At 53.5% G+C, this 13408-nt stretch overlaps 2 protein-coding genes across 2 annotated transcripts in view; one reads left to right on the forward strand and one right to left on the reverse strand.

The window, feature by feature from the left end:
• Nucleotides 1–6944: 6944 nt before the first annotated feature.
• LOC148431208 (E3 ubiquitin-protein ligase RNF123-like) lies at nucleotides 6945–10410 on the reverse strand. Its single transcript, XM_088466221.1, has 4 exons — nucleotides 9584–10410; nucleotides 9386–9480; nucleotides 7522–7607; nucleotides 6945–7429 (listed from the first exon to the last, which is right to left on the reverse strand). Exons 1-4 carry the CDS (start codon nucleotides 9711–9713, stop codon nucleotides 7333–7335), a joined length of 408 nt encoding a protein of 135 aa, XP_088322347.1. The 5' UTR covers nucleotides 9714–10410; the 3' UTR covers nucleotides 6945–7332.
• Nucleotides 10411–13172: 2762 nt separating this feature from the next.
• The window catches only part of AMIGO3 (adhesion molecule with Ig like domain 3), a 2543-nt gene continuing 2307 nt past the window's right edge, over nucleotides 13173–13408 (forward strand). Inside the window, exon 1 of the mRNA XM_088466220.1 lies at nucleotides 13173–13408. This exon is cut by the window's right edge and continues 2307 nt beyond it. The gene's annotated coding sequence lies outside the window, so the exon portion shown is untranslated.

Genomic DNA, 13408 nt, shown 5'->3' on the forward strand with positions numbered 1-13408 from the left:
AGGCCGCCTGCTGCAGTTCTCCCGGTGTTGGTCGTTCACTACGACAGACACTTGGGTTCTGGAGGTGGTCTCTCACGGGTACGCCCTCTCCTTCCGGCACAGACCCCCGGCTCGATTCTTCACCACGGGTCTACCATCAGACCGGAACAAGGCTACGGAGCTGCGGAAGGTATTGCACACTATGCTCCAGGCTGGAGTTATAGTGCCTGTTCCATTCTCCCAGAGGGGCCAGGGTTTCTATTCAAATCTATTTTTGGTACAGAAACCCAATGGGTCATATCGTCCGATTCTCAACCTCAAAGCACTCAACAAGTCTTTGCGGGTCCCGAAGTTTCGGATGGAGACCCTACGGTCCATCATTCTGGCGCTGGAACCTGGGGACTACATGGTGTCATTGGACATACAGGACGCTATGGCGGTCATGGCGGCTTCTCTGCGGCTGCAAGGAGTCCGCATGTTGCCGTACTTGGACGACCTGTTATTGGTGGCAGGATCTCCAGAGCTCCTGTTACACCACTTGGACCTGACCATTGCACTGCTGCAACGGCACGGCTGGCTAATCAACTGGCAGAAGTCCACTCTAATCCCGTCTCGGAGGATTCTGCATCTTGGAGCCTTATTGGACTCGGGACAGCAAAGGATCTTCGTGACGGAGGACAAGATCTCTGCTTTACAGTCAAGGGTGCGCAGTTGTCTGCACAGCCGCCGGGTGTCCTTACACTCGGCGATGAGGTTACTGGGCTCCATGGTGTCGGTGTTCGACATGGTGGAATACGCCCAGTTTCACTCCAGACCTCTGCAGCACCTGATCCTGTCCAAGTGGAACGGGCTGCCTCAGTCTCTGAAGTTCCAGACGATTGTGCTCACCCCGGAGGTTCGCCTGTCCCTTGCGTGGTGGTTAAAAAGACGACCCACCTCAACAAGGGACGTCCGTTCTGGGTTCCAAATTGGGTCCTGTTGACAATGGACGCCAGTCTTCGGGGCTGGGGAGCAGTTTCGGGTCCACACTTGTTCCAGGGCAGGTGGACGCCGACAGAAGCGGAGCTTCCAATAAATATCTTGGAACTCCGTGCGGTCTTCAATGCTCTCCTGCAGGCACAGCGGTTTCTCCAGGGTCACTCGGTGCAGGTCCAGTCGGACAATGCTACCACCGTGGCCTACATAAACAGGCAAGGAGGAACTCGCAGTCGGGCGGCTCTCGTAGAGGTCTCTCGGATCCTGGTTTGGGCGGAGCGCAATCTTCCGGCCATATCAGCGGTCTTCATCCCGGGAGTGCTAAATTGGGAGGCGGACTTTCTAAGTCGCCAGGACGTTCATCCAGGGGAATGGTCCCTGCACCCGGACGTTTTTCAACTACTGGTGGACAGGTGGGGTCTTCCAGAAATCGACCTCATGGCGTCCCGGCACAACAACAAGTTGCCGGTGTACGGGTCTCGCACAAGAGACGAAGGGGCGTCTCTGGTGGATGCTCTGTCCGTCCGGTGGACGTTCAGGTTCGCATACCTGTTCCCTCCGGTCTCCCTTCTTCCACGGGTAATCCGGAAATTCAAACAGGAAGGAGGGACGCTCCTGTTGATAGCTCCCGCGTGGCCCAGACGGCACTGGTTCTCAGACCTTCAGGGTCTGTCCGTGGACAGTCCTCTGCGGTTGCCGCTACGACTGGACCTTCTGTCTCAGGGTCCTTGTCTTCACCCGGACCTGACTCGGCTGTCTTTGGCGGCGTGGCTGTTGAGACGGCCATGCTGAGGTCCCGGGGGTTTTCCAGCTCTGTGGTGCGTACCATGTTACGAGCTCGGAAACCGTCTTCCGCGAGGATATACCATCGCGTGTGGCATACGTTCTTCCAGTGGTGTCGACCGAGAGGTTATGCACCGCGGGAGTTTCGTCTGTCTCGGATTCTCGCCTTCCTACAAGCGGGACTAGATCATGGGCTTCGCCTTGCTTCTTTGAAGGTACAGGTTTCGGCCCTATCTGTCTGGTTTCACCGTAGGATTGCTACAATCCCGGATGTGCGCACCTTTATGCAAGGTGTTCTCCGTATTCAGCCGCCCTTTGTTCCACCTGTGGCGCCTTGCGATTTGACTGTGGTCCTGAGGGCTCTCCAAGGACCGCCGTTTGAACCACTGGGCTCAGTGGATATTAAATGGCTAACAGCTAAGACTGTTTTCCTTCTGGCCGTTGCTTCAGCCAGACGTGTTTCTGAGTTAGGGGCTCTTTCTTGTAGACCCCCTTTCTTGGTTTTTCATGGGAACAGGGCAGTGCTCCGCACTCGGCCCGAGTTTCTTCCCAAAGTTGTTTCCCAGTTTCATGTTAACGAGGAAATAGTTGTTCCGGCCTTTAACTCACCGGGTCTTTCCGTGGGTGAGGCCTCTTTGGATGTTGTGCGGGCCTTAAGGACTTATGTTGACTGCACTTCTTTGTTTAGGAAGTCGGACGCTTTGTTGTCCTCTATGGCTTCTGTAAAAAGGGTTGGCCTGCTTCAAAGCAAACTTTGGCAGCCTGGATCCGTATGGCTATTTCTGAAGCTTATCTTCATGAAGGCCTACCGGTCCCTCCTTCTCTGAAGGCTCATTCCACTAGGTCTGTGGGTCCTTCGTGGGCAGCTCGACGTGGTGCCTCGGCAGTTCAGATCTGCAAGGCTGCTACGTGGTCTTCTGTCCATACCTTCGTGAGGTATTACAGGTTTGACACCTTCGCCTCTCAGGATGCTTCCTTCGGGCGGCGGATTCTCCTTTCTGCACAGGAGCGTCCCCACCCTTAAAGCATACTGCTTTGGGACATCCCCAAGGTATCCTGTGGATACCCTATGGACCCTGAAGTAGAAAATATGAGATATGGTAAGAACTTACCCTTGTTATCTCTATTTCTACGAAGTCCATAGGGTTCCACAGGACTCCCGCCCTGTCGCACCTGTGCTGCAGATGGGCTTTGCTCTGGTCACCGGTTTTCCCTCTCCCTCTGGTGAGAATGTGATTCTTGTATGTGTCCAGATCTTTGTTCTCTCTCTTCCTTCTCCTCCTCCGGCCTATGGCTTGGTAACTAACTGAGGTGCCTTGGCCCGGGGGCGGGGTATAGGAGGGGGACCTAGTGCATCCTGGGAGGCTGAAAGCTTAACTCTTTGGTGCCCTGCGACTGACGTCACACCTATACCCCAAGGTATCCTGTGGATACCCTATGGACTTCGTAGAAATAGAGATAACAAGGGTAAGTTCTTACCATATCTCATATTTTCCAGCACTATATACTGCTGCAGCTTTGTACCCGCAGGTTCATATATGTATCTGTAACTCCGGCTCTGATACTACCCAGTGCCTCCCCAGCCCTGTACCTCACCGCACTTCACTACCCAGGACTTGGCTCATGCATGAACTCTGCAGTAACCTGGACCAAACATTTAGACCACAGGTTCTCAAACTCAGTTCTCAGGACCCCAAACAGTGCATGTTTTCCAGGTCTCCTCACAGAATCACAAGTGAAAATAATCAGCTACACCTGAGGATCTTTTAAAGAGCTTTAGTGAGTAATGAGTACACCTGTACACCTGCTGGGTGACCTGGAAAACGTGACCTGTTAATTCCTCAGGACCCCAATGGTCTAAATCAGTGGTTCTCAAATGCAGTCCTCAAGGCTCCCCAACAGTTCAGGTGTTAGGGATTTCCATGGCTAAGCACAGGTGACTTAGTCAATTTTATTTAACACCTGAACTGTTGGGGAACCTCTGATTTAGACCATGATGGCTCCATTTCTGTGGGACCATGGCTCCTGGCTCTCTGACCCATATTGGTCACAGGGGCATGTAGAGTGACATCCGGAGCAGGCTCCTCCCCCAGGGCCCAGCCATGAAAGCTGGCCGACCTCCATGTCCTTAGCTTGAGGTGGCATAACAGTCCCCCCCTTTCCATGGCACTGGGGTCCCGTCACCCACTGAGGACTGCTAGCGGATTAGTGATTGGGGCCAATGGGTGCAGGTAGGTGGAGCTAATGACAACACTAATTCCTCAGCCCACTCCTGCCATCTTTTTAAAAAATAATATAATCAGCCATAACCATTAGCGTCCAGCTGTGGCAGGAACTTGAGCTTTTCACATTTCTGTGCCATTCCCTATACCCCAGTGATGTCCCATTACAGGGCACAAAGAACGCACCTGTACCCATGTTACCATTTCACATAGGATAAAATACTGATCCTGATTCAGAAACAGGAATATACAAAGAGGGGGGGGGGGGGTATAGCTGAGGAATAAGGGAGGGGTTAGGAATGAGGGGTTAGTGCAGAGTTGAGGAAAGAGGGAGAGGGAGGCACAGCTCAGGGGGAGGGGGCAGATTGGGGGGGGGGGGAGGAGGACAGATCAGGAAGTGTATCAGTGGGGGGAGGATATGGAAGACGAGGAGCGGGGAGGGGGGGTGGTGTTCTCAGATACAAGGTGAAGTGGTTGAATTATCACTTACACAGGGACAGGGCTTCCCTATCGGTCTATGTATATAATACATGCTGCCAGTACATCATTTCCTATTGCTGCAGTGAGAAATTATACCAGATGCTTAATAAATGAGCCCCATAGAGATAGATGTGCGGATAAAGTTCAGCATCGGGTATAAGGCAGCGCTGTATTGACCATTAGGATTAGAGCAGAGATATAATCAGTGTTTTATACCTCCAGGGCTCGTAGACCCCCGAGACGTTGGGCATCTCGCGGCTGATACGCTGTGAGCCTAATTTACACATTGTGTGTCCTTATGTTGGATTGCCGAGCCAAAACCAAACCGCATGAGAAAACGCTACATTACAGCGTCGGCTGCTTCAATCGCGGATTTTTGTACGCAGATGCAGCCGCAGTCTCAGAAGCGACTTGTGAGTCCTATTTACATTGCTGTGCGAATAAGACGCATTGGAAGGTAAATATTTGCACAAAGAGACGCTGTGTGCGCTACAGTCACTCCACGGCATGGCGCGAACTAGGAGGGCAGGGAGGCCTGATGTATGAGACATGACAGAGGAGGAGTGTGAGTATAAAGGGGAGGAGGAGACCTGATGTAGGAGACATGACAGAGGAGACCTGATGTAGGAGACATGACAGAGGAGGAGTGGGAGTATAAAGGGGAGGAGGAGACCTGATGTAGGAGACATGACAGAGGAGGAGACCTGATGTAGGAGACATGACAGAGGAGGAGACCTGATGTAGGAGACATGACAGAGGAGGAGACCTGATGTAGGAGACATGACAGAGGAGGAGACCTGATGTAGGAGACATGACAGAGGAGGAGACCTGATGTAGGAGACATGACAGAGGAGGAGACCTGGTGTAGGAGACATGACAGAGGAGGAGACCTGATGTAGGAGACATGACAGAGGAGGAGTGGGAGTATAAAGGGGAGGAGGAGACCTGATGTAGGAGACATGACAGAGGAGGAGTGGGAGTATAAAGGGGAGGAGGAGACCTGATGTAGGAGACATGACAGAGGAGGAGACCTGATGTAGGAGACATGACAGAGGAGGAGACCTGATGTAGGAGACATGACAGAGGAGGAGTGGGAGTATAAAGGGGAGGAGGAGACCTGATGTAGGAGACATGACAGAGGAGGAGACCTGATGTAGGAGACATGACAGAGGAGGAGACCTGATGTAGGAGACATGACAGAGGAGGAGACCTGATGTAGGAGACATGACAGAGGAGGAGTGGGAGTATAAAGGGGAGGAGGAGACCTGATGTAGGAGACATGACAGAGGAGGAGACCTGATGTATGAGACATGACAGAGGAGGAGACCTGATGTAGGAGACATGACAGAGGAGGAGACCTGATGTAGGAGACATGACAGAGGAGGAGACCTGGTGTAGGAGACATGACAGAGGAGGAGTGGGAGTATAAAGGGGAGGAGGAGACCTGATGTAGGAGACATGACAGAGGAGGAGACCTGATGTAGGAGACATGACAGAGGAGGAGACCTGATGTAGGAGACATGACAGAGGAGGAGACCTGATGTAGGAGACATGACAGAGGAGGAGACCTGATGTAGGAGACATGACAGAGGAGGAGACCTGATGTAGGAGACATGACAGAGGAGGAGACCTGATGTAGGAGACATGACAGAGGAGGAGACCTGATGTAGGAGACATGACAGAGGAGACCTGATGTAGGAGACATGACAGAGGAGGAGACCTGATGTAGGAGACATGACAGAGGAGGAGACCTGATGTAGGAGACATGACAGAGGAGGAGACCTGATGTAGGAGACATGACAGAGGAGGAGACCTGATGTAGGAGACATGACAGAGGAGGAGTGGGAGTATAAAGGGGAGGAGGAGACCTGATGTAGGAGACATGACAGAGGAGGAGACCTGATGTAGGAGACATGACAGAGGAGGAGACCTGATGTAGGAGACATGACAGAGGAGGAGACCTGATGTAGGAGACATGACAGAGGAGGAGACCTGATGTAGGAGACATGACAGAGGAGGAGACCTGGTGTAGGAGACATGACAGAGGAGGAGTGGGAGTATAAAGGGGAGGAGGAGACCTGATGTAGGAGACATGACAGAGGAGGAGACCTGATGTAGGAGACATGACAGAGGAGGAGACCTGATGTAGGAGACATGACAGAGGAGGAGTGGGAGTATAAAGGGGAGGAGGAGACCTGATGTAGGAGACATGACAGAGGAGGAGACCTGATGTAGGAGACATGACAGAGGAGGAGACCTGATGTAGGAGACATGACAGAGGAGGAGACCTGATGTAGGAGACATGACAGAGGAGGAGACCTGATGTAGGAGACATGACAGAGGAGGAGTGGGAGTATAAAGGGGAGGAGGAGACCTGATGTAGGAGACATGACAGAGGAGGAGACCTGATGTAGGAGACATGACAGAGGAGGAGACCTGATGTAGGAGACATGACAGAGGAGGAGACCTGATGTAGGAGACATGACAGAGGAGGAGACCTGATGTAGGAGACATGACAGAGGAGGAGTGGGAGTATAAAGGGGGGGGTGGAGGGTGGAGACAGGGACAGACCTGGCTCTCTCTCTCTCTCTCTATATCTATCCGTGAGCTCAGAGGTTTTCTCCTTTTAGCCCAATTCTATAATATGATAATAAGTCACAAATGTTGGAGGGTAAATAATTTAATACTCTATGATCCCTCTCAGGACACAGATATAAATGATAAAAATGCATCATTAATGTAAACGGTGCCACAGCGACACTTCTCCCAGCATCCTCCAGTGATGGCCGAGGCCGAGGGGTCCTAGTATGGCGGCTACAGGACAGGTCTGTGATGTGGGCGGCAGCAGCATTGTGAGGGGAACACACAGACACCCTGAGTAAGGGGAGAGGTGCTAGGCCGCTGGCTTCTCATAGTCCTCCACCCCAGTAATGGTGGCCTTGCAGAAGAAGCAGTCCTTGTTGTTCATTAGATGCTGGTTGATGCAGGCTCTGGAGAGGGATAGAGCAGGTGAATACCAGGTCATTGATACAGGGGGGGGGGGGGGGGGTCTGCTATGTGGGGAGGGGGAGCGTGTACTCACTTGCAGGACTTGTGGGAGCATGGCTTGAATACGGCAGAGATGGGGTGAGCGTAACAGATGGGACATAGGTCTTCCTCGCTGGTGGGCTGCAACGTACAAGAGACAGTGAGAGACACTATGGGCTATAGCCATGTCTGTCCTATACTATAAGCAGCTGGTGTATATGTTGGGGCAGCGTCTCACCCCCCCTGTGTGTCCCTGGTACACTGCCTGGCTGAGAGAGGACAGTGGCTGGAGGGTGATGCAGAGAAGCATTAATAATGCAGAGATTCCCCTGTGAGGATCTTGTTCTGTTCAGAAAACTATTTTTATGCCGATCTGCAGTAAACTGATCACTTCATCTGCAAGAAAGGTCAGCACGTCTCATACAGGCACACACACGGAGAACACGGGCACGTCTCATACAGGCACACACACGGAGAACACGGGCACGTCTCATACAGGCACACACACGGAGAACACGGGCACGTCTCCTGCAGGCACACACACGGAGAACACGGGCACGTCTCCTGCAGGGGCACGCGGAGAACACGGGCACGTCTCCTGCAGGCGCACGCGGAGAACACGGGCACGTCTCATACAGACACACACACGGAGAACACGGGCACGTCTCATACAGGCACACACACGGAGAACACGGGCACGTCTCCTGCAGGCGCACGCGGAGAACACGGGCACGTCTCCTGCAGGCGCACGCGGAGAACACGGGCACGTCTCCTGCAGGCGCACGCGGAGAACACGGGCACGTCTCCTGCAGGGGCACGCGGAGAACACGGGCACGTCTCATACAGGGGCACGCGGAGAACACGGGCACGTCTCATACAGGGGCACGCGGAGAACACGGGCACGTCTCCCACAGGGGCACGCGGAGAACACGGGCACGTCTCCCACAGGCGCACGCGGAGAACACGGGCACGTCTCCCACAGGCGCACGCGGAGAACACGGGCACGTCTCCCACAGGCGCAAGCGGAGAACACGGGCACGTCTCCCACAGGCGCAAGCGGAGAACACGGGCACGTCTCCCACAGGCGCAAGCGGAGAACACGGGCACGTCTCCCACAGGCGCACGCGGAGAACACGGGCACGTCTCCCACAGGCGCACGCGGAGAACACGGGCACGTCTCCCACAGGCGCACGCGGAGAACACGGGCACGTCTCCCACAGGCGCACGCGGAGAACACGGGCACGTCTCCCACAGGCGCACGCGGAGAACACGGGCACGTCTCCCACAGGCGCACGCGGAGAACACGGGCACGTCTCCCACAGGCGCACGCGGAGAACACGGGCACGTCTCCCACAGGCGCACGCGGAGAACACGGGCACGTCTCCCACAGGCGCACGCGGAGAACACGGGCACGTCTCCCACAGGCGCACGCGGAGAACACGGGCACGTCTCCCACAGGCGCACGCGGAGAACACGGGCACGTCTCCCACAGGCGCACGCGGAGAACACGGGCACGTCTCCCACAGGCGCACGCGGAGAACACGGGCACGTCTCCCACAGGCGCACGCGGAGAACACGGGCACGTCTCCCACAGGCGCACGCGGAGAACACGGGCACGTCTCCCACAGGCGCACGCGGAGAACACGGGCACGTCTCCCACAGGCGCACGCGGAGAACACGGGCACGTCTCCCACAGGCGCACGCGGAGAACACGGGCACGTCTCCCACAGGCGCACGCGGAGAACACGGGCACGTCTCCCACAGGCGCACGCGGAGAACACGGGCACGTCTCCCACAGGCGCACGCGGAGAACACGGGCACGTCTCATACAGGGGCACAGTCGATGATTCAGCCAGCGCACGGACAACACGGGAAGACATTTTGTGATCAGTCAGCGCACAGGGAACACGGGCACTCACCTGACTGGTGGCTGCTGCCTGCTTAGACTCCTCGCTCAGGTGTGCCAGCATCCGGGTCACCTTACCCAGTTCCTCTGCACTGATGTAGTCTGTATCTGTACAGAGAGAGACGCGTTAGTCCTGGTGGAAGCAGCGGTTCCATGGTCCGTGCGCTGCCGTGCGTGTCCCGGGGTGTAGGCCCTGAGTACACATTAGTACCGGATCCTTGCAGGGGACAGGCTCCGGGGAAAGGCTTTACCATATCTGCCAGCTGCTTTCCTGCCGTATTATAGAGACAATAATATGCTCGGGGAGCTCCCTCATCTATAAATATCCCAGCGTCAGACATTCTGTCCCCGTGTTCCAGGCGGTCTCATCCTTCCACAACAAGAACGGAGGGGATTGGGCAGAACCCCAAAATCATAGGGTGAAGGACGGTGCATCTAAGTGAGGCTGAAATGGGGGTCACCAGCACCGAGCTCACACGGGCACCCACCCAACCCCCACTCACAGGCACTTCAAGGGGCCACAGAAAGGAGGACTAGACTTTAGGAAACCCCCTTCCAGCTGCCTCAAAATGCCCCGAACGTCCGTCTTCATGTACAAGGGGATTCGCAGTTCTGCCCAAAATCATTAATGAATGCAATTAGCCCAGAACATTGTAATTAGGAAAGTTCTGGAGGCAAATATCACATTATTTCTGCCATCTCATCTCTAAATTGTTATTAAACTTCATTTTCCCAGCAGAGGTTCCACCTCCCACCTCAGGAGGCACAGCTATTACTGCACTGCGTCAGGTTGTTCTGTGGCCGCCAACATTTATAAGGGTAGATAATATGCGCAGTCTGTCTTCTTCGTGTGTGCGTGCGTGTATATATATATAGTTACATGTGTTATTACATTTTAGCATGAATGTAACATTAATTACTATAGACCTGAGGTTCCCAAACTCCGCCATTACAGTCCAGGTTTTAAGGATATCCATGCTTTAGTCCATATTGTTAAATAAAATTGCCTGAGGTACTAATTAAATCACCTGTGCTCAAGCATGGATATGCTTAAAACCTGGACTGTAATTGTGGGGATTGGGAACCTCTGCCATAGACTATATAAGAGAATGTAAATGAATGGTTGGACTCCAGGGGGCGCTGTAGGAAACATTATGATTATTAGGGGTTTCCTTCAGGTCTGGGGGTATCCCCTTAATTTACAACCAAGAATGTGTGGGCCAGAAAAGAATAATACGTTTCATACAGTTACCTCACACATGGCGATCAGACGGGGTACTTATTCATACCGTTACCTCAAACATGGCGATCAGACGGGGTACTTATTCATACCATTACCTCACACATGGCGATCAGACGGGGTACTTATTCATACCGTTACCTCAAACATGGCGATCAGACGGGGTACTTATTCATACCATTACCTCAAACATGGCGATCAGACGGGGTACTTATTCATACCGTTACCTCAAACATGGCGATCAGACGGGGTACTTACTCATACCGTTACCTCACACATGGCAATCAGACGGGGTACTTACTCATACCGTTACCTCACACATGGCGATCAGACGGGGTACTTACTCATACCGTTACCTCACACATGGCGATCAGACGGGGTACTTATTCATACAGTTACCTCACACATGGCGATCAGACGGGGTACTTATTCATGCCGTTACCTCAAACATGGCAATCAGACGGGGTACTTATTCATACCGTTACCTCAAACATGGCGATCAGACGGGGTACTTACAGGCCTGCATGGAGAAATGCTTCTTTTCAGCAGGAGGCAGCCCAGTCCCCAGAGTGTTTGGTTCAATCTGCCCCAGTAAGTACTGGATAGAGCGTAACTGGAAGCACGGGTCTGCCAATAGGACACTGGTCGCTCGCTGGGCCCTGAGGGGAGGATACAGACGTAGGAGACATTGTGCTTTGTGCTGTATTATTATATTATTACTGTATTAATCACTTGAAACCACAATTTGGAGATCAGTTGCCTATATAGCGCCAGCATACTCTGCAGCGCTGTACAAGGCTCAGGCTCCGCACATGCACAATATGAAAGGCGATTAGTAGAGACCCCCAGCAGTATGAGCAGGGACAGCTGTATTATATTTATACTCAGTCTCCTGCACGGCTGGCGGATGTTAGTACCAGGGATGAGGTAGCGGCACGGCTGGCGGATGTTAGTACCAGGGATGAGGCAGCGGCACGGCTGGCGGATATTAGCACCAGGGATGAGGTAGCGGCACGGCTGGCGGATATTAGTACCAGGGATGAGGTAGCGGCACGGCTGGCGGATGTTAGTACCAGGGATGAGGCAGCGGCACGGCTGGCGGATATTAGTACCAGGGATGAGGTAGCGGCACGGCTGGCGGATGTTAGTACCAGGGATGAGGTAGCAGTATGGCTGGGTGTTCCCTTATTGCCTTCGGCCAGTGAGAAATATACATCTATAATGACATCACTGATGTAAGGATACTGCTAAAAACACAACTCCCTGAAGGACAGAAAACGCTGCTAGGGACTACAACTCCCAGCAGACACTGGCAGCGATGTAGAAAGTCAGAGGGTAGTATAGAGGCGGCAGTGACAGGCAGATGGTCAGATTGGGTTTCTCATCATGGGTCTCTGCAGCATAAAATGACGCCCCGGGGAGCCCCAGCTCAGATCTCCTGTCCATGATCCCTCACGCTAAGGCTGGGAGTGCAGGAAATACTCCTATTACATCGCAGCCGCAGCCTTAACCCTTTCCGAGCAGCCTCGCCGCAACCTTAACCCTTTCCGAGCAGCCTCGCCGCATCCTTAACCCTATCCGAGCAGCCTCGCCGCAACCTTAACCCTACCCGAGCAGCCTCACCGCAACCTTAACCCTATCCAAGCAGCCTCACCGCAACCTTAACCCTACCCGAGCAGCCTCGCCGCCACCTTCACCCTACCCGAGCAGCCTCGCCGCCACCTTAACCCTACCCGAGCAGCCTCGCCGCAACCTTAACCCTACCCGAGCAGCCTCGCCACAACCTTAACCCTACCCGAGCAGCCTCGCCACAACCTTAACCCTACCCGAGCAGCCTCGCCGCAACCTTAACCCTATCAGAGCAGCCACACTGCAACCTTAACCCTTTCCGAGCAGCCACACTGCAACCTTAACCCTTTCCGAGCAGCCACACTGCAACCTTAACCCTTTCCGAGCAGCCACACGGCAACCTTAACCCTTTCCGAGCAGCCTCACGGCAACCTTAACCCTACCCGAGCAGCCTCACGGCAACCTTAACCCTTTCCGAGCAGCCTCACGGCAGCCTTAACCCTTTCTACAAAGGCGCATTGCAACTTTAAGCTTTCCAGGAGCCTCTCTGCCACCTTAACCCTTTCTGTGCAGCTACATTATATCATTGCAAAAATGATAATTCAGTTCACACGGAGATTGTACCCAGGAGTCCAGCACGGTATTAAGCCTAACATTAAGAACATATTACTTGTGTGGAAGGGCTTCATTGTCTGCAAACCTGGCACAGACTAATAATCCTAATTACGTTTCTGATGGTTATAATAAAGGTTCATCATACCAGCAATTATCATTCCCACTAATACTTAGTAACATAAACCTATTACTGCTAACTGATGAAGGCCCATTACTGGTCAGCAGACGTCCTATCAGCTCTCACTGGCTGCGTTCCCACGCTGTCCCCCTTGTATTCCCAGGTCTCCCGCTCTATAAGTAGATGATTAAGGGAGGGAGCCATTGAGAAGATCATACAGGGAGGCGCCCAGTCTGCACTCCCATTTACAAGGCAGAGCCAGCCAATGAGTGTTGGGAAACAACATCCATTCTTATGAAGGGAGGGAGATAAGTGCCTCAAACATCAGCTGTAAGAGGTCAGCATTGATTCAACTCTCCCGGCCAGCATCATAGGAAGAGACAACAATTCTACTGTTCTCCGAGACCGAGTCCTAGCCGGATAAGACCACAGTAGGAGCAGAGCAATCCAGAAGATGTCACCTGCTTCGTAAAGTCTTCTTCTGATCATTAGTC

Source organism: Taudactylus pleione, unplaced genomic scaffold (assembly GCF_031769625.1).
Source record: "Taudactylus pleione unplaced genomic scaffold, aTauple2 ptg002674l, whole genome shotgun sequence".
Taxonomy (NCBI): domain Eukaryota; kingdom Metazoa; phylum Chordata; class Amphibia; order Anura; family Myobatrachidae; genus Taudactylus; species Taudactylus pleione.